Genomic DNA, 22025 nt, shown 5'->3' on the forward strand with positions numbered 1-22025 from the left:
TTCCACCATGTCTGGAATGTGCCATTTTGAGCAGCAAAAATTTATCAACCAGTATGTCGATGATCCTGAACATTTGATTCTTCTTTTAACATCTGCAAATTTGACACTGTTTTATGCCTTTATATGGCACATAACTACATATCCCACAATTGCATCTTACATAGTTACCAATTTGATGACCCCAAGTATCTAGGACTAATTAATCACTTTTTTCTATGGAGTTAAAAGATGTCAATTAAAATATTCTTTTCTGTTGGATCAATTGATTGAAATTACAACATCTCACTGGACTGAAGTTAGCTGACATCATCCAGTGAGGCTAGAGGAGTGAGGTTCAGACATGCCAGCGTAGCACTGCTCCATGGCGGCCGCGGCGCTGACGTCATCGTCGTCGGCGAAGACGTCGCTCCACGGCCACTGCTGCTCCAGCTCAATGTCATCGTCTCCTGAGAACCTCGCCGCTGGCGGCGGCGCCGGCGGAGGCGACCGGCCATCGCCGGCGACGGCGTGGTTGCTGCTTGCCGAGCCAGCCGGCGCGATGCTGCTGCTGACGTCGTCAGCGGCGCAGGCGGTGGCGGTGGCGTCGACGCTGTCGCCGATGCGGACGCCGGTGATGAGGAAGCGGCGGTGCGCGGCGACGTGGGGCGTGGCGGTGTGGACGGCGACGTCGCAGCTGCGGCACAGCAGCGCGCGGTCCTCGAGGCAGAAGAAGTAACCTGTCTTCTCCTGAAATTCATTACGTGCCGAGATTAATTACTGATAATCAAGCGATCCATCTAGCTTGGTTAATTACTCCCCCAGTTCCATGTCGTTAAACTCTTAATACTTTGAGTACTACTATTAACTTTAGAATAAATATTTATTTTGAAGACACTACAACATATGTAAATAAGTCTTAAAAATTACTTTAATAAAAATCGATATTTATTTATTCCTTTACACGTAATAACCGAAAATCATAGTCAAAGGTATGTTTTGAAGACCATGTCATTATTCAAACGATATGAATTATCTAATTGGAAGGAGTAGAAAATAATCCTTTCAAATTTGGTTAAATACTAATTACTCCATTTGAAATGATTAAGAGGATGATATAAACATATCTACAAGTAGTTAAGACTTCCTTGCAAATTCCCAATCTTAAGAATTCCTTGCATATTCTCATATTAACCAGAGAAGAACAAACTTTTGTATATTCATCTATATAAGAACAAATTATAAGAATCTTAAAAATTGTAAAAATTGGCTTCTAGACTAGCACAACATAGGTATAATAATTGTGAATTTTTGAAGCATTAAATTTTGCATAAACAACTGAAATTGTGCATAAAAATAGAAAGTTCAGTTTCATATGAAATACATACATACATACATACATACATACATACATACATACATACATACATACATATATATATATATATATATATATATATATATAAAAGAAACTATTTAAAAATTTACATATAGTTCCCAATAGAACTTTATAAAAATTGTCATGCTAATGGGCCTTAATTGTTTGAAAAAATTGGCAATCAACTAAATGCGTAAGTACATCATTTTCTCCTAATTATTTGCCTCTAGAAGCTAGAAAAGTACTATATATGCATCAGCATGATATTTTGTACTATGTAAAATATCTCTTGTACTCGGTATATGAAATATCATTTCTTTTCATAATGACACAAAAGTTAGTTTAACCAGTAAGAGAAATTGTATCCCTCGGTTGTTCTAAAATAAGATTATTTTTATTCTTTCTTTTTTTAAAAAAAATAACTTTATCCAAAACGATTATTTGAATTAGTGTCTGTGAAAAACAGTGAATATATAAAATACATCGGAACTACATAAAGTGGATGACAATTGCATTCAGATTTAATAAAGTGTTAATATTTCGTATTGCTATAGTTGTTGTGAAATAATAGGTGAAAAGCAAAGTTAGTTATTCGGGAATACCTGGCAGATGTCGCAGGTGGGGTGGACGTCGTCGCCGGCGGCGGCGGCGGGCGAGGGCCCTACGGTACCGGCTGCGGAGGCGGGGAGGAGGAGCGCGACGCGGTGGTGCTTCCCGGCGAGCCTGTTGGCGGAGTGCACGGCGGCGTCGCAGCGGCGGCACAGCGCGGCCTCGTCGGCGCAGCACAGCACCGCCGCCTCCGCCTGCTCGCACGCGTCGCACCCAATCTTCATCAGTTCCCGCCGGCCGGCCGCCGTTAGCTCGCTCGCCGGCCGCGAGAGAGAGACCACTTTATTGTTATAAGATAATAAAATCTCTAGCTTTGACGACTAGTTTGGATTCATATATACACGAACACAAGTTGTGTCCAACCCTTTTGCCTGTTTTGGAAGCTACGTGAGTGTTCTTGCATGTGAGAAAAAAAAATTATATATCTCTCCTGCATGCCACTCTCCTCCATTTGAATGAAAAAAATTGGCATTAGATAATTAATTAATTAATTAGTTATATAAAGTTAGTTTGAGACATGTGATACATCAATAATTATAGATGGGTAAATTTCGCAAAACCACTGGCTCATGGGCATCCGTAATGCAAAAGATTGATTTTTTTGGGAGACCTCATGAAGAGTAAATTTTAGATGACCGCAACTCTTTTAGTCACCAAAATTATTGTTATAGTTTTAGTACTATGATGCAACTTTACTTAGTATTTAATTTAGAGGAGAAACAATAGCACATATATAACATCAATAGAACTATACACACTTTATATATATATGATAACTTTGGGACCGTCTGTCATATATATAGAATTATTGGTATCATTGTAGACCAGACTCTATATTAATCATATAAAAATCTATTGGATAAAATTGTTTGATGTGTACAGTTGTACAAAATACCTAACTAAAGTTAGGATATATAGTTTTGATCGAATATAGGGATCCCCGTGGCAGCGTGGTTTCCATAGACACGTCGTAACAATTTGACAAACATCGATTGGTCTACTTTTGGCTTGTTCTTCTTCCTTTCTTGCTCACCAAGGCTAATCTCAGTCACAATCTCATTTACTTGTCTTTGTAATATAAAAAAAGTTAATTAATGTATCATCTCGTTATATACTTTCTATATTTTATCCGAAACACGATAATTTGCTACATGGATTTGTATATATATTATCAAAATAAATTGAATGGGAATTAATGGAGCATAGATTAATTAAATCATACTCCATATCTGAATGAGATTTGGTGGTCCCTTAATCAACCAAGCTGTCAGTGTGTGGTCCTAATCGCTTTATTTTAGCAGTGATCCATCGTAGCTACTTCGTCGACACATGATCCTTGCTGCGATATTTACTTCCTTGATCTGAAATAAGAGGCCACAACTACCTAAATTAATGATTAATCATTATTATTCTCAATTTGATCCTCCCACTAGACGCATAGGACAAACTTTGTAAGTTTGACTAACAACGTAGCTTTTGTGTGCAAAGCCACAAACATTGCAAGTAAACGTAATCCATTCGTCCGTTTCGTACTATAAGATTTTTTTAGTTTTACCTATATTCATCAATTTATTTATGTATATAATTTAGATACATGTGTGAATGCTAATGCATCCAGACAACAATAAAAAAATCTTATATTGTGAAACAGACTAAGTAGTATTTGTGTGCAAAGCCAGAAACCATTATAGTATCATGAAGCAAAAATCTAGATTTGAGTAGTTATTTTTCCTTATCTAAAATATATCATTAAAATTAAAACTTAAAAGCCAACACCATATAAGTCTCATATATATAAGAAAAAAAATTAACTTAAAAGCTTAATCCAATAAACCTAATCTAATACAAAGGGGGCCTAACAAGAGAACTAAAGTCCTACATAAACTTATTCTTAAAAGTCACATTTCAATATATACACCAAGCAAAGTCTAAGTCAATAATATGTGAAATTTTTTTTAATGATCGTACTCCCTCTTTAAATCTGTTCAATGTTAAATATTTTTAAGCTTGATAAATTTATTAACTAAAACACCAAAGTAGTTCCACTAAAAACATTATTGAATATATTTAATAATATATTTATTTGTGATAAAAAATATTGCTACATTTTTATAAACTTGGTCAAACTTTAGGATGTTGGACTTATAATATGAAATAGAGACAGAGGGAGTAGGATATTAAACCGATGATGCAGTGGTGGAGTTATGGGCACGTGAATTGACCAAACATGATTTAAATCCTGGTGTATAATAAATATTTTAAACGTGATGTGGGCTTTTAAAATAGTTTTAGTAAAGGCAAGGGAGTTACCTCTAATCTATGTTTCTTTGAGCCTACATTAGAAGGGCATGCATATTCGTAGGGGCATGACATGAGTATGTCATTCTTGTGTAGCGATGTGTACATGTGCCTATCGTGTAACTGCAAATAATAATGGTACAGTAGATTTGTCATGAAAATAGCTTTGTGAAGTTATATATTCAGTATTTTTTTTTATAAATGTAGCTACAAATTCTTAATAAAACAGATGTGCTATAGTCCATGTTAATGTTATAAATGCAAATTAATTTTAAATTTTAAAACATTAATTTTAGAGTTTTTTATCGTAATTTAGTTACAACATTTGCTCTTAAATCGTTAAAAGCATGTATGTAGAAATTTTATCTTCAAATTACTTTTTAATCGATAATAAGTGGTTTTGCTTATGCTTTTAAACCGCTAAACAACGTGCGAAGTCTTTTGGGAACCAACGGAGTATAAGAGCATAGGGAGTGTTGGATATGCGCACCCCGTATTATACTTCTATATTTGTTATTCTTTTAGTTAAATATTTTTAACTAACGCTACTTTCCGAGTCTGAGCTGTTAGATAACAGATTAGCTCGAATACAAATTAATAAATGCCATTATAAAAATTGGGTGGTAGCCAGTTCCATGTCTGAATTAAAGTACTCATCAGACCTGATGCCTAACAACACTTCATTGTTTTGCAACACTAGAAAGGACCATGACCAATGTAAGCTCCTCCATAAACAATAACAGTGGATACAAAAAATGTTACAATTAAGATGGTGACAGGGTCTCAAATCTCGCCCAAAATTCTACCGGACGCGAGGAAATCTTGGCTAAAAGATGACAAATTAAATGGACACATCGATCCAGATGGATCAACATCGACATCAATAGATGATGTTGCCATTGGAGCATGCACTTGCACGAATGGGACACAAATGTGTACTTATCCTAAATCTTGTGGCAACTAGGTTACAACATAGCTAGCCCAATGTGAAAAATTCTGCTTGCTGAATCTGATGTTTTGACAGTAATTTGATTTGCCATTTTCCTTCTTGTTTCTTCTCGGGTTCACACACAGATTTATGCAACTCTGGTTGCTGTCTTGATTTTTGGATTTGCCATTTTGTTCTTGTAGGTTCACACGACAAAAAGAAAAAAGGGACTATCGGACTAGCTTAATGGTGTACATTACCGATGGAAATGCCACTGCAGACTATCCAATTGTACATGCATCACTGCATTTGAATAAATATACTACTCCCTCTTTCTAGCCTTATCTAAATTTATATAAATGGTAATAAATCTAAAAACATACATTGGTTTATGAATGAATCTAGATAGGTCTAGAAAGTCTCACAATATAGAACTGATGGTATGCCGTTTAAATCTGCACACTTTTGGACTGACATCCCGTCTAAGAGGACAACACATTTTGCTGTGCAGCTCACGAATAAGGGGCTGTTTAGTTCTCAAAATTTTTTCCCAAAAACATAACATCGAATCTTTGGACATCTAAATAAAGCATTAAATATATATAAACATTAAAACTAATTATACAGTCATAGAGAAAATAGTGAGACGAATCTTTTGAATCTAATTACGACGTGATTAGCCATTAATGCTACAATAACCAACATGTGCTAATGACGGATTAATTAGACTCAAAAGATTCGTCTCGCGGTTTCCAGGCAGAATCTGAAATTTGTTTTGTAATTAGACTAAGTTTAATACTTCAAATGTGTGTTTAAAGTTTGATGTGATGTTTTTGCAAAAAAATTTTACAAACTAAACAACCCCTAAGAATAATGGTGCAAAATCTTCCATAGTGTATAAAGATTATCCCAAATGAATTGGGAGATGAATTCAAGTAACCGCTGAGCAAACATATATCAAAACTAATATGATATTACTGTTTGCTACCTTCCAAACATGATGCATGCAGATATTATTTCTTCATGGCAAAGTAAAACAGTCAGGTTTAAACAAAAAATTGTTAATGTCATATGCAGAAGTACCTAGTTGACCAGTCAGACCAACATCAGCTACTGCCCAGCCCTTGAGGATTCTCTATCTTGAAAAAACAACTCCTTATCCTCTTTCATCTTCTTCACAATCTCAAGTATCTTGGGGTTATGGAAACGCTCTCTAACATACTTCTTTTCCTCTGCCTGTATTTCTTTGATGGCACTTGGGTATGGATTTGGAGGTGGCCTTCTTCCTTCACTACGTGCAATTTCTTTCAGCTCCTTATAAGCTTTCTTCTTTGCTTTCTTCTCAGCTACATACTCCATCTACAAAAAGGAATCTAATAAGTATCAAAGCCAGTATTGTTCACAAAATATGAGTTTACTGAGTAAACCTTCTAAATTGACAAAGTATGAAAGGCACAGAAACATTGCTTAAACATATTCAATAAAATAAATAAAGATAAAAGAAAATGATTTACATCTGCTACAGCCATTGCATCCTCTTCATTGACTCCTTGTTGTTTCAACTCTAAGACACGCCAAGCAAAAACCCGTGCTGGTGGTGGAGTAAACCCGCTTATCCTGTAAGAATTGGACTGATATTAAATTTTGTACTTGAGATAAAATTCAGAAGACTCAAGTCCAAGAAAAATAAATAAATAACTGGAGAGATAAACAAAAGGTAAACCAAGTTGCATTGGCTTATTGGGAAAAGGTGTAAACAATCTAGAGCTAGGTGAACAGAATAGATGGAATTACTTGATTGCATCATGGTAGAGTGAATCTGGATGCTTTTTGAAGAACCTCTTGACATAAACATCTTCTGGCAACTCTATCTTCTTAATCTTCCCATCAACACGAGGGAATGTGGGTGGAGGTGACCTGGTCAACAAGCAATATATGTTTCAGAAGATCAGAGAGCAACATGGAATACAATAAAAAAAAAGAATAGAATAAATAAATCAAACAAAAAACTTTGAAATAAAGAACATGAACCATGAATATATCATTGCATCTTCAGTTTATATAATATCAAAATTCAGAAAAAAGTGTAAATGGAACCGATGAGATAAAACTAACACAAACCCTTCAGCTCAAGTAACTTCTGCCTTCCGTAGGTGATTTACATGACAAAAAAGAGTAGAGGAAAAAAGGGTATTCTCTCTTCTTTCACACTTTTACATATCACCTAATTGTGGCATTATAGATTAAGTGGATGGAATACTTGTGTCACTGCATAGTGTGATTGGTGCAGAGCGTGGAAGGTGGAAAAGTAGCACAGAATTCATTATGTTTTTAATACTGCTCATAACTGATGATTACGATTAACTTACAAAGGTGGGATGTTTGGATCAAGCATCGCTAATACTAAGATTGTATACGTTTGATGTTTGGGTGTGGAATAAGTGTATTATTAGCTTGCGCCCATCGAACGATGCAATGCAAGATGAACAAAGAAAAAGAAGAAATGGCAGCAGACACAGGTATATGTTTGATTGTATATGTGAGCATTGAGAGGCATACATAGATGATAGGGAGCTAACAACAAAGTGTGTTGCGGCATCCCAACAGATCAAATATGAATGCGCACCAAGCCATCATCCAACCAAATAGAACATGGAATGTAATGGATTCTATCAACCCAACTTTGCTCCCAGCACTAATACTCAATGCACAGAAACGGGAAAAAAAAAGAGATTCAATTCAACAAACAAATGTGTAAAGGGACAGTTAGGGATAGAGATGGTGGCACTGACTGCTCCATGGCCTTGAGCCATGCGGGGGCAGGTTTCGCCAGGCCCTTCACCAGCTTCTGCGTCTTGGCGAGAAGGCTGCCGCGCATGTAAGACATGCTGCCTCTCACAACCCCACCCCTGAGAGATCTGCAACACAGTAAAGCCCGAGCGAAAATGAGTAATCTCTCTTGAAATAACCTAAGTACGACATGATTGAATTGCAAACCCCCAAACTTCTTGGGAACAAACAAACAAACAAGAACTGTTACTAGTTTCCATTAATCCGGATCCAGCAGAGAACCTATCTAGGGTTTATGACGCAAATTCCACAAGAGAGAGAGAGAAAGGATGTGGCTGCGTAACGGATGGATGGATGGCTCACCGGCGAGGATGCGGGACGACAGCGCCCCTGCTCGCGGGAGCTCGCCGGCCGGCCACCACCTTGCGGCGCTGCGGCGCACGGGGGAGAGAGAGAGAGAGGACGACAGCAGGAGGAGATTGATGTGGTAACGGTGAATACTAGAAAAGGGTAGGGGCATTTTGGGCTTTTCAGCTGACTGGCAAGTTTAAACCTAATTATAATTAACTAAAAATTGTCAAAAATAGTAAAGGAGAGAGAGGTAATACTATCTCTGTTTTATATTTTAAGATTTTCTAGTCTGGTCTAGATTCATCCATTGATTAATATATAATATATATATATATCTAGATTCATTAGCATCTATATGAATCTAGGTAAGACTAGAAAGTCTTATATTGTGTGAAATGGAGAGAGTAGATTTTTTTTACCAAGCCACCTATTAGAAGTGATAATATGACGAATGAAACTGTTGATTGTTGTCGTTTGCATAAGAGCAAGGCTAACAATATAGCCAACAAGCTGGCTATAAGAAGTCTTATAGTTTTCTCTTAGCCTAGCCATATACTAGTTAGCTCTTCACCATTAATGCAGGACCTACATGCTACTCTCACAGAGTTTTTTGGTTCATGTGCCCAAGCTGGCTACAAGCTTACAACCTGCTTACACTCTCTCTCATCATCTCTCTCCTCCACATAAGCATATAGCCAGCTTATAGCCTGCTGTTATACTTGCTCTAATAGCAAACTTCTCAACGCTCAATACCCAAGGCACAATGATTTTTTCCTTTCTTTTTCTATGCACAAATAGGCTTCTCCTCTGATTTTTTGTTATTGATTAGCATTTTTCTTACTTATAGGACAATTTAAACTACCATTGTTTTTTCACAGAATCACGGTCCTAGTTGTCACATGGAGAATTTTGAAACATACATTATAGAGATATATAGAATATAAAGTGTAAGATGTATAATATAAGGTTTGACTATTATTGTAGAAAATCACATTTAGTTTTACTTGTCACATAACACGGGAATTGCGATAGTTATATTCCCCAAATCATGCACATATGTACATTGAGCACATTTATTTGAAGAAATTTCATTCTATTATGTGTCCATGGAATTATTAATTGATATTTTTTTATACAAATGGTTGCGTTAATTTCTTTCCTATATATAGTATTGCTTTACTATGTTAAATTCACTTTATATTTAGATAAAGTGGGGTTACGTGAAAGCTGTAGACCATAAAATCTATAGTCATATGTCTTATACCATATACCATATACCATACTTGTGGTTTTATAAAACTTCGACCGTAAAAACATGTGGATTTATAAAATTTACTCTAAATAATATGGCTTAAGTATAGCATGTCCCAATAAAGTTTGATATATATAACAGGATTACTTATGGTTTTATAAAACTTCGACCATAAAAATATGTGGTTTCTGAAATTTACTCTAAATAATATGGCTTGAGTGTAGCCTGTCCCAGTAAAGTTTGGTATATAATTGGACTAGTATAAAAAAATATTTGTATTATTTCTTTATTCAATTCGAAGCGAGAGGTTCATTAGCTAAAATTGCTAAGAGAAGAAACAAATAGAAGGTTAGTATCCAACCACACACATGAGATAAATTGGTCATAACTATATTAAACATTATAATCTCATTTATCAATAATTTACTAGTATTATTAATTTTTTTTTGTAATTTTAACACCAATTTATTCTTAACTACTAGGCGGTGTGAAACTAAAGATTTGTCAATGTATTCTTGTTTTTCTTCTTTTTCTCATCCTTTGTTATTTTTTATAATGATACTGCTAGCTTTAGTCACTGACTATTGCACATAAACAATAGTTCGTGAGCCATTTTCAGTGTTTGCTCCTGATTTCGAGAAACCTTACATGTATTACCAAATATCTGAATCATTAGTTTGGCACACATGATATAGCTGGTATATTACCATTAAATAGGTCTTACATTATAGAAAGATACATATGTGGTGATTCCTAAGAGAGTCCAAATATCTTACAACGATAAAAAATAAGATAGTGAGAGCGTGAAGTATAGTGGTCACACATCCTACACAACGACTGGGAACTCCACTCCTATGGTGCCTCCTCCTCCTTGTGGTAGTGTGCCTACAGGTCGCTCTCCTCCTCTAACTCTAAAGGGGGAATTATTCAATGGTGAGTACATAGACTACTCAAAAGTCACAAGGTTCAAGGAAGGTTCATGGTTATTTGCATAAAGTCGGTTTCGCAAATCGGTTCACAAGCCTACGCCTAGCTATTTTCAGAAAGTCATAACCAATGAGTCAAATTTAACATGAAGGCTATGTCCACCTGACCAAGCTCCACTTTGTTCGATTTACCTATGTGCTCCAAACCCTTCTCCCATTGACATCAATCTTTTCCCATCACTCTAGTAAAGAATCAACCAATATCCTATCCATTTCTAGTTAAGTTTAAAATATTCAGAGGCCAGTCAAGGGTAGTATAAGTTTTAGTGCTCCTTTAATGGTGAGCACGCCCATTCGAATATCTAGTTTTACTCCCACGGTAATAGATCTACACTTTACCTGCAATCAGCGACCAGGCACAACACATGTGCCTGTATTGGCCTAGTTTTTCAAATCCCCTAGTTTTGGGATGCTCGCTCCAAAGAGTACGAGTCAGAGTCATCATGCATCCTTGGCACCCATCTCGCCTTAGAGTGGTGTGAGGAGTCTTGGATATATAGGTATCAAGGAAGGGAAGAAAAATCAAGTTTTACTCAAAGTCATTATCATTACTTTTCTATCATCTTTTTTCGTGCCCAACATCACATCATTATCAGAATTGGCCATGCCCGGAGTGCCACTTCACTAGGGTCACTTAATCCACCAAATCTATACCCATACAAGAAGTATGGAAGAAGTATGGCTGTACTAGGTTTATTTCCTGTCTATTTTCTTCACTCGGTCCTTAATTGACCGACGTTGTTCTAACCATTTCCAAGAACCACCTAATTTCCCATCATGCGGCCTAGTCAAAAGTAGTTGGGTTATTAATATTTGGGTTTTTTCAAATGGTTTTGCACGTCATCTGCAAGCAGCATATCATGTCACATCCCGCATATTGACAATCACTTCCTACCCAAAGCAATAATCTCCCAACATTCAAGAACAAACGGAGTAGTCATCTAATTGGCTAGATAGTAACACCAATAACAATAGATGGACTGACATCCCAAATGGAACTAGATGCTATGTCAATGCTTCATAGGCGGATAACTGCGCAGGATTGGGTGTTTTCTTTCACATGTCGGTTTCTCATAATGTCATGTTCATTAAAGCCTATTCCGTGTAGGCTCAGTTAGCTCTTCAAGCTGAACTTCTGGTGTTGCAGCTTGCCATGGAAGTAGCACACATCCTCAACTTACAGATTATGGTCTTTCCCACAGAGAATGAAATAATTGCCAAAACAATAGAGAAAAAGAAACTTTGATCAAAACCAGGTCACTGGAGCCTTGGAGCCTCAGATCGTGGCTATTGCAAATCGAGCCAGACTTCCTACAACACTTGCAGGTCAAGTGGATCCCTAGGAAGGTTCACACAGTTGCAGACAACCCGAAAAGGAAATCATTCAACTCTACTACCTTTTTCTATGTCAAAATGATGTTCATGTAGATCACCCATCTAGATATTGTTTTGCTAAGCAACTGAAGGGATCAGTTCACCCCTTGTAACTGTACCATAACTTAATGTCTTATGCTTTTAACATAATATCTTTGTTTTTAAAAAAGTGTAAAAAAATATATGTAGCATGGTACATCTAACAAGCAAGGGTAAGCAATGTTATATAATCAAAAGTAGTGATAAGGTAACATGTGGCATGAATATCAAGGTGCGCATAATGGGTCGTAGGTAGCATTTATTTGCAAACGAGACATTTCGCAATAGGTACATAAAACATGTTCAAGAAAATTATTTTGGGCATTTTTTCTATACACGTTCAAGTTTCCAAGCACTTATTTGGTCAATGACATAAGCAGTTTTGTGTAAGCATACTTAATTTTCTTATCTTCCTAAAGTCAATTAAATTTTACAATGTAGAATATTTTGATGAGATTAGGGATGATCGTTTGACTTTTTGAGAGAACAACCAAACGGCATATTTGCAACTTAAAAATTATTTGTGAATAAATTTTTTATATGCATGTTCTTAGCGATTTATAAGCTAAGGTTAAAAATAAATTATGATAAAAACCAAAGTCAACTCTAAATCTAAGGTTAAAAATTCAAATTTTGACTTATAAACATAACCAGAATTAAAAAAACGAAGGTGTCAGTTTTTGTCGCTGCAAGATTTACTTTGTTTTTGCAGACAAATAACTCATTCTCTAACTTGGACCTCAAACTAAAAAAATTTGAAATACATAAATTGGTAGATTTTATTTCACTATTTTTTTTGTCTTTTTGAAACCGGTTTACATTCGCAGAAAAGGCCAAGACAGAGAGATCCAACCGCGGGAAGAAGACCCGTTATCCGTTCGCCCGCCGAAACGGCCACCGCAGCTTCCTCTTCTCCTCGCCTGAGCCAGCCACCCCCTTCTCCGCCGCCGCCGCCGCCGGCGGCTAGCTCCGGCGACCAGCACAGTTTCCGCGCGATGGCCCAGGCCCCCGCTCGCCTCCTCCTTCTCCCCCTCCTCGCCCCGAGGCTCCCGCCGCCGCCGCCCCTCGTCAGCCGGTGGCGTCGCGCCGCCCCGCCCGCGGCCGCCTCCCGCTGCGGCTGCGCCACGGACGCAGGCGGCGGCGGAGGAGCAGGCTCCGTCGTCGTCGAGGATGACCTCTATGAGCTCCTGCAGGTCCACTCCCGACTCCCCATTTCGTGTGTGTTTGTCTCATGTTCTCATTCTCATTTGAGCAGTTCAATACGGTCGTCAGTTCCGCATTCGTTGCTTCGGTTTTTAGCTGTTAATGTTCTTTAATCTTTATTATCGCAATGAAGGGATCAAAGAACTGTTGAAAGAACCAAGAATTATTATTTCAAGTAGGGTTGAGATTTACTACTAGTAAGGAATCTGGACTCTCTGAAGATTAATGGCTTCTCTCTTTCTCTAAAATTTATTAATTGAGAGAAGAAAATACATTTTCATAGGAAAAACAATCATAATAATCAATGGTCAAGATTTTATCCTAGCTCTAACCACCAAGGAGGTAAGGTGGAGTACCTTAAAAGCTCCTCTCTGAATCTTTGATGATGAACTGATGCTTTTTGGCCAAAATATAGTACTAATATTTTGTTAGGTAGCAGTTTTCTGATGAAGTAAAAATTGGCTCTACTAGAAACTGTTATGGCAATCTTTCGTTTATGCCAACCTTTGTGCTGAACTGCTGGCCAAGTTACCTACTGATGTTGAGAACCTTGTGAATGGGGAGGTCTAGCTTGCTCTCTGTCAAATGATTTGTAGCAATGTAAAAGTTCAACTGTGCATCACTTCCAATTGATAGGGATCTCTTTATGTGTAATGTAAATGAGGCTGCTTTAATAATCGTGCTCTTGATGATCATGCAGTTGACCAACGTAAAATGGGTGGGGATAAGCATGTTAGTCATGCCAGTAGAGCTGATTACATTTGGATGCTTATTTTGCATCATCTGCTCTTGGTCCTGGAGCTATCCTTTGGTGCAAGAAGAATGAACATCCTATCATAAATTCCATTAAAATCTTTATGCCTATCATGTTTTTATGTGCGACGCCATTTGTCACATCATTGCTTGATTAGATTATTATGTGCTACTAATTCGGCAATAGAAGTTCCTGTAAGTCAGTTCAGTAATGGAGAGGTAACAATATATCCTTTACAGATTCTACCTAGAGATTTAAGAGATAATCTGCAGAATGAACCTAGAAAGGATCAGCTGCTAGAGGTAAGCTTTGTTATATTTGAATATTCCAATGGAATTTGGTCATTCTGGATTTACATACTATATCCTTGCCGATGAATGATCAATTAGGTAATTCTGGATTTGGGGAGACGGCCTGAGGCACGTTTCCTTGGTGACCCTGGTGGTGAATATCTACGGGATAGTGAGGTATCAAGATACACTTTAGAACAGTTTGCAAAATTATGTTTGCTTCCTGTGTGTTCAAAGCTAATATTTTCTGTTCGTTGGATTCTATGTACGATAGATCTCACAGCAAGAATTGGAGGAGGCGCAGAGAGCCGTAGGAGAATTTGGAGGGGACAATCGTGCAGGAATTGAAGGTACATTACATAGAATATCTGCCATAAGGAGCAGAAAAGGAATGGTTGTTGGTTTAACCTGCCGAGTTGGCCGCGCCGTTACTGGGCATGTTGATATGGTTCGTGACCTCTTAAATTACAAGGAAAGCATTTTGTTTCTCGGAAGGTATTTACATTTTGTCTTCAGCATTTGGGGATCTCTCTTTGCAATGTATTACCAGTCCATTTTATTTTTTTCTTTTATTAATCATAAGTTACCCTTAAAATGTAGTAGGTTATAAGTGTTCCATCTTCTATTATTACTTAGTGCTTGCTTATGTTACTAGTATTACAAGAGTGGTCATTTTTCGTATTCAGCTACATGTAGACCAGTCTTAATCTGTCATAATTCTCAAGAAAAAGAATTACTTAAAAATAAATTCTTAAGCAACAGAATTACTTCAAAAAAAAAAGCAACAGAAGCCTATTATGTTATCTTCGTAATTCTTTTTTTTTCAGGAATTGTTGAGAGTGGGCTTATTCTCTAAGGGAATATTATGATAATATTTCAAATGATCAAGCTTTCCATATTTTGCAGAACTAATTAAAGAGAACATAGAGGATAAGGACCTAAAATGCTCCAGATAAATTTGTATGATAACCTTTCTGATAGTCTAAGATGTTGAATCAAGATGTTGCAATTAAGTAGAAGGCAAGTTCTATGGATGCAAGATATCTTATTTAGACCTAATATTGGAACTTTAAATATAACAGTCCTTGACTAGATTATGAAAATATACTGGTAGCTGATATAGTTTTGTAGGAGTGCGCCCCATCCGACTTTGGAATTTTCATATATGTTGTAGTGCCATTGTTACCTAGCACATCCTGCATTAATGCCATGCACCCATGTACCTTTTTGGGGCTCAGTCAAGGTGCTGTGCAGTTGTGTGCTTAATGCAATTTTAAATTTCACGGATATGTATTTTGTTTGGCCAGGCCTGGGGTTGGCAAGACTACTGTTATGCGTGAAATTGCACGTGTTTTAGCAGATGAATTTCAGAAAAGAGTGGTAACTAAACGCTGTTACAGTCTTGTACCTTTCTAATTCAGGTTCAGTTCTTCATATTTAATTCTTTACATGTACTATCGGTCTACTGATGTTTAGGGCAGGTAATTGTGGATACAAGTAATGAGATTGGTGGTGATGGAGATATTCCTCATGCTGCAATTGGTGGTGCGAGAAGAATGCAAGTAGCTCAACCATCAATGCAGCATAGAGTGATGATTGAAGCAGTTGAAAACCATATGCCTGAGGTGGTTATTGTAGATGAGATAGGTACTGAAGCAGAGGCGCAAGCTTGTCGATCAATTGCAGAAAGGGGTGTGATGCTTATTGGTACAGCCCATGGAGAACATCTCGCAAACATTATAAAGAATCCAACTTTATCTGATTTGGTATGACATCATTTCACCTAATTTGAATTATATGCGTACTATACCCTTCTGTTCATTACAGTATAGTTTTCACAGGTATCTGAGTCCATGTAAAAATTTCAAATGCCTATCATGAGATTGGCTAAGAGTAGTATTGCTTAATATGCTGCAATCCTAGAAGTTCACTTGTTGTATCCATAGTTGCGACAGCCTAGAATTGGCCTAATATTATTGGTCAAAAATCGACTGTGAAGATGACAAAGTGCCATCGTCTTATCACATCATTCAACTGATATTTTGTTACATTTTCTTATGGATAACAATATGTTGTTAACAGCATGACTTCCAGCGTCCTATCAAAATTTCTTACATCCATGTTCTTTAAGAGTCATCATTTATGGGTCATTCAGTGATTTTGATGCTATTTCGTTGGAAAATCAGATTGGAGGAGTAGAAACTGTCACTCTTGGTGATGAAGAGGCTCGTGCTCGCCGCACTCAGAAAAGTATTCTGGAGAGGAAGGCCCCTCCAACATTCCCTTTCCTTATTGAGATGAGGGAGCGACACTACTGGGTAACTCATCGGGTATGTCTATCAGGCTATGTTGTACATATTTCAAATGGTCATCAATATTTACCTTCCCAACTTTACCTTAATAAGGTGAAGGAAAAGGACTGAAGCTTATGCTGAACTGAAAGTGAAAACCAACTAAATACAGAAGATTTGCACAGAAACATTATCTCTTAAGTTTAAGATCCATATATGTATGCGCTTGCAGGATCAAGTGTAAAGTATAGGAATTGATAGGGCAACCAAATTACATCATATTTCACATTAGTTATGTGTTTCCTAATTCACAGCTTTTTGCTTATCCTATTCTAACTTGTAAATTTGTAATGATCCTTAAATTTATGAATATGACCATCAGCAATATTTTGAAGACACACAAATGAAAAAGGTATAAACATCACATTTTGTTTTCACCACATTGCTGGGTTAATGTGAGTTATTTGATGTCACTGTTTTGATTTAAACTAGATGACTGATTGTTTTTGAACAATTTGTCTTACATCATCCTTATTGAAATTTGACCTACTTATTCTCTACTTCCAATGCTGCCCTTTCTTTTGGGCTAAGAACATTTTCAAGGCTCAAGATGCTGCCTAAAGGTTATCTCCTCTAATAAATTTTGTAGCATTGTTCATGGGTGATGAATATAGTTTGTGGTGTCTGTTTTTGTGCAGACTGAAAGGAGTGTGGACATGATACTTCATGGCAAGAAACCACTCGTTGAGGTAATATAAGGCTAGCAAATTCACGACGTTCTTTTTTTTGTGTGTGTATGTGGGTTTTGTTTTCTCTGCCTATAGTTGCCCTTTGCTTAACGCCTTAGCCTGTAATTTTCACTTGTAAGCATGGTATTCTATTTGCTATTGTGTTAAATGTGATAGCATTCCATATTCTATAGGTAAAGTTATCTACATTATTCTTTATTTGATTATTTCAGTGCAGTATTCTTGAGAAAAGCAAAACCTTCATTCTCTAGCTTCTCTCCATGTAAGAATCAGTCCTAATAAGAGCAGGTACAATAGCAGGCTATAAGCCAGCTATAAACATATCTTAAAGAGATAAGAGAGGAGAGAGAAGAGTAGTGAGCTACTAATTTGTAGCCAGCTGATATGTGGGATCATGTATTAATTCTTTGTAGATAACTATTGTATAAATTGCCTATTAGATTGACTATAGATAAATTGGAGCTAGTAGTTGGCTATACTATTGAACTTGCTCTAATGTGTAAAGCATCAAGCGACAACTTCTCACATTTCAGGTCAGGAAAAGGGATAACAACTTTCAGGTTGTCATTGAAAGATGGGCAACTTATGATGGAGATGGACTCTGAAATTCTGAATGTGGGCTTGCCTGTTACAACTGCTTTAGCACTCAGGATCCCTGTGACTAAAACCTACATATTCAGCGTGTTATAGTGAGGTGGAACGCACTGATGTTAATTCCAGACTTGTTGAGTTATATTAATGTTAATCTAGCAAAGGAACTGGCGCCTATCCATTGAGGTTAGTGCACAATCTCTACACTGTTGCTATTCAGCCTTCTTTTCATCGTTGGCATATAACTTTTTGTCCAATTCAAAGTGGATTTTCTCTGTCATGATAGGGTTTATTTGTCTAGACTTGATTCATTTGAAGCTTGTATTTTCTGTTTCGGCGCCGAAAATGATGGACAATTGGTTATACTTCTCATATGGCAGGAAATGATGTAAAACATCCTCCATATGGGCCTCTGGTGAACATTGGAACTGACTGCCCGAGACTTGTACCTTTCCTGTCAAAGGACTGGCAGTTCATCGATCTATTCCAACATTCCAATATTAATAAGAGGAATACAGCAGATAAATCTACTCCAATTAGACAGAAGATATTACTGTATTTGGTTTTGATTAGCTCTCAGTAAAGTTCTTCTATCTATTCAAAAAATGTATTTGGTCAGTAAATTTAGAAAAAGAAATCAGATGATATATATATATCATCATTAATGATTCATTGAACCAGATAATTCCTTTAGCATTCACAGCTGCTCATAGCTTATGGAATTCAAGAATTCCTAGTAAGCAGAGGAGGAATCAGGAACTTTAGTATAATCCACAAATACCAATTTCAATGTTTTAAAGGGAAATGAAGTGTGGCTCATAGTATTTTCCTGTGTGGGGTGTACATCTATATCTAGTCTTCTCAGGTAATGTATGCCTTTGCAAAGGGGGACTTTTATGTTGGTTTGGCAACAAACAATCCCAAAAATGTTCTGCATGAAATCAGCTTAATTCTTTGTTATTAGTACAGCAAAAGACAAGCATGGATATTCAAATACAAAAGGAAAAAGACAAGAGTGAGGAAGTAAGTTTTCCCCCACAACTGCTGTTTAAAATCCTGTTGTTAGCTTTGTAACTCTGCTACTCAACCTTCAATTCCTACAATGCTAAGATTGCAATGATAAAAGGCTGAGATGAATATAAATTAGTAGCCACAGTCCAGCTGGGGCCGAGTAGGTCAAAAGAGATTGAAGAAAGGCATTATGATCAAGTGGAAATGAAGAAAATAAGAGTAAAACATGCATTGCAGCTGTTCTGAGCCAAACTGAAATTGGTGTTTTCTGAGTGGCCACAGCACTATATGAAGCATCCCCTGGAACCATGCTGGTTGTACCTAATCCTGACTCCTGATGTTATAACCATGTGGAATATGCTACAATCTTATTGGGTGCATGGTTAGTTCAGCAACAGGACCTGCAATTCTCTCTGTGGTCCTTGTGTACTGTCTCAGTGTTAAACCCTGAATTTTGTAGTTTGCACAGTATCATACCAGTAAGAATGCAGACACTTTGTTTGTAACCCAGTGTTGTTTTTCTGAGCTGTGATTGCTTCCTTGCTACCAGTACATTAGTACAACATGTTAGCACATGCAGCTCCTATGGACCACAAGAAGCTCAACACATCTCTCTGAACCATTCATGCTTGAGTGCTGAGGCTACCTCCCCAGTTTTGTTCACTTGCTATTAATTTGTTTTGTTGGTGTTTGCAGATGCTGAGTCATGGTTAGTTCATTGGTTGACATCAGTGAGTAACTGCCCTTGCTACATTTCCCAGCAAGAGATAAAGAGGCTTTCCTGTATGGCCAAGTGTGCTCTTGCTTGTTACTACATGTTAGTGCCAACAGCATCTGTCCTTGCTGTGGCAGAGCTTCACATGCCTGTGGCATGCATGCATGATTGATCTCTTGCACACAAAGACAGACAAATGGCTTATTTCTTGTAGTCCACTCCTAATCTTGGATTCAGTCAACTGTGCATACACACATCAATGCATGTATGGCTATCAAAAGATGTAGTTTTTGTTTGCCCTTGATCATTTCCCCCCTTCATCTATGCTCTTTTTTCCTTGGAGATCTTAATTCAAGTAACAAGAAATGCATAATCTTACCTCCTTCACGAATGATGCCCCTGAGAGACTAACATGGGGTTGATTAAGTCAAACAATATATCTGTAAAATAAAAAATAATTTGTAAATAATATTTTTTTATGTGTGTTCTTAGTGATTTAAAAAGCCAAGAGTGAAAAATAAACTACAATAAAAAATCATAAAATCAACTTTAAATTTAAACTTGAAAATTCAAGTTTTGGCTTATAAGAATAAGCAAAAGCGAGAAGATGAGGGTATCGTTTTTAGTGTTAATTTGTGACACTTCACCTCAATATCAAAAAGAGGCCATGAGAAATTAAATTTTACGTTTAAAAATGTGGTACCTCCCTTGCCTCCTCATGGACTAGAAAAAACCCTTATTATTGAGAATTACAAACCTAGTACTTCCGTCATAAAATATAAGCATTTTTAAGTTATTAATTATAAATTTGAGAAGAAAAGACTGATATCCTTAATAAATGAGCAATGGATAGGGGGTGCAAGTTATGGATAAAATAAAAAAGAATTTAAGTGGGAATTGATTAATGTAACAAATAGCAATGTAAATAGCAATTTTGGTATAAAATTTAATATAAGAAATGATTATATTTTAGGACAAATTAACTTAGACTGCTATGACAAAGGCCCTGTTGAGTTCCCAAAAATTTTCTCCCAAAACATCGCATCGAATTTTTGGACACCTAAATAGAGTATTAAACATAGATGAAACGAAAAACTAATTGCACAGTTATGTAAGAAATTGTGAGACGAATCTTTTGAGCCTAATTAGTCCATGATTAACCATAAGTGCTACAGTGACCCATATGTACTAATGATAGATTAATTAGGCTCAAAAGATTCGTCTCACGGTTTCTAGGCGAGCTATGGAATTCGTTTTTTTATTAGTGTCTAAAAACTCCTTCCAACATCCGGTTAAACATTGGATACGATAACAAAAATTCGCATTTCCCCAACTAAACACCCCCCCCCCCCCCCCACCCCCCAAATTTTCAGCAAGTTGGATGAAAATTTAAGATTGGTCTGGCCTGTTTGGAGCGAGTAGTGGTTGAATCGATCACCTGCATCTGCATGCCTGCCAGCCAGCCTAGCAATGGTATGGCATCGATGACAATGAGTTAAGCCAAACATGTACTGTAACAGTGGAAAGGTGAAAAGGGCAGTAGAAAAGCTACAAGTTATCATACTGGCCTGGCTGCAAGGTAACTTGTCTGCCAAAATTTCCTAGGCCAACAGTGCCCTATGGCTTCCTTCTGTACTTTACCCTCCCCTGATTCCCTGTGGTAAAATAGTATCATTGTCAGCATCTAGCTTATGAAAGCTAACCCATGAATGGAGGGTTTTAAGAAAAAAACAATGTTTTTAAAGACCATCAAGGCAATGTTAATTGAAGCCCCATTTTTGGAACACTGGAATTTTCCCTAACAGATTGACTCGTGGAGGATTTATGTAGGATTTGAATCTTATAGGATTATTTTCCAAAATGGACTTCTGGTACAAAGGTTTGGACACCATTAGGGTCTATGTTTTTAAGCTAAATTATTCTCAGTGTTTGCTTCCATGCTTCCTGAACTACTAGACATGTATTTTTAAAAAAGTTTCTATATATAAGTTCATCATATCACCTTCTAAAAGTAAATTATAGTAGTTAATTCCATTATTTATACCATTAAATAAGTACCACAAAAATCAAAAAAATATTTCATACTTTGTCATCAAGAAAGAACACATAGGCCGCGTTCGGTAACCGGCGTAAGATATCTAAGCCCCCTCGTTTTCCGCGTGCATGCTTCCCTAAAAGATGTATTTTTTGCAAAAAAAATTCTATAGGAAAGTTGTTTTAAAAATCATATTAATCGATTTTATATTTTTTTAATAATTAATTAATCATATAATCTATTACTATGTTTTTCTCGCTGGATAACTAACCCACTATCCCTCCTAAAGAACACGGCCATAATCCTGTAAGATTCCCTTGGAATAGCTTAATATTAACACATAATCTTGTAAGATTCCTTTGGAATAGCTTAATATTTTTTGTGTTATTTTTTATAGATGAAAGA

General features: G+C 36.8%; 3 protein-coding genes across 3 annotated transcripts; 1 reads left to right on the plus strand and 2 right to left on the minus strand.

The window, feature by feature from the left end:
• Positions 1–62: 62 nt before the first annotated feature.
• Positions 63–2314, minus strand: LOC102706431 (B-box zinc finger protein 22-like). The gene is made up of 2 exons (XM_040529514.1): positions 1957–2314; positions 63–726 (listed from the first exon to the last, which is right to left on the minus strand). The coding sequence occupies exons 1-2, from the start codon at positions 2185–2187 to the stop codon at positions 307–309; spliced, it is 651 nt and encodes a 216-aa protein (XP_040385448.1). The 5' UTR covers positions 2188–2314; the 3' UTR covers positions 63–306.
• A 3855-nt stretch (positions 2315–6169) lies between these two features.
• LOC102706056 lies at positions 6170–8458 on the minus strand. Its single transcript, XM_006663843.3, has 5 exons — positions 8343–8458; positions 7982–8107; positions 6984–7106; positions 6704–6806; positions 6170–6548 (listed from the first exon to the last, which is right to left on the minus strand). The coding sequence occupies exons 2-5, from the start codon at positions 8074–8076 to the stop codon at positions 6300–6302; spliced, it is 570 nt and encodes a 189-aa protein (XP_006663906.1). The 5' UTR covers positions 8077–8107; positions 8343–8458; the 3' UTR covers positions 6170–6299.
• Positions 8459–12835: 4377 nt separating this feature from the next.
• LOC102706707 (uncharacterized protein ycf45) lies at positions 12836–18689 on the plus strand. Its single transcript, XM_015842757.2, has 10 exons — positions 12836–13174; positions 14178–14240; positions 14328–14405; positions 14503–14723; positions 15536–15608; positions 15710–15994; positions 16415–16558; positions 17218–17268; positions 17802–18045; positions 18240–18689. The coding sequence occupies exons 1-9, from the start codon at positions 12977–12979 to the stop codon at positions 17871–17873; spliced, it is 1185 nt and encodes a 394-aa protein (XP_015698243.2). The 5' UTR covers positions 12836–12976; the 3' UTR covers positions 17874–18045; positions 18240–18689.
• Positions 18690–22025: the final 3336 nt, after the last annotated feature.

The sequence above is a fragment of the Oryza brachyantha genome, chromosome 12, assembly GCF_000231095.2.
Source record: "Oryza brachyantha chromosome 12, ObraRS2, whole genome shotgun sequence".
Classification (NCBI taxonomy): domain Eukaryota; kingdom Viridiplantae; phylum Streptophyta; class Magnoliopsida; order Poales; family Poaceae; genus Oryza; species Oryza brachyantha.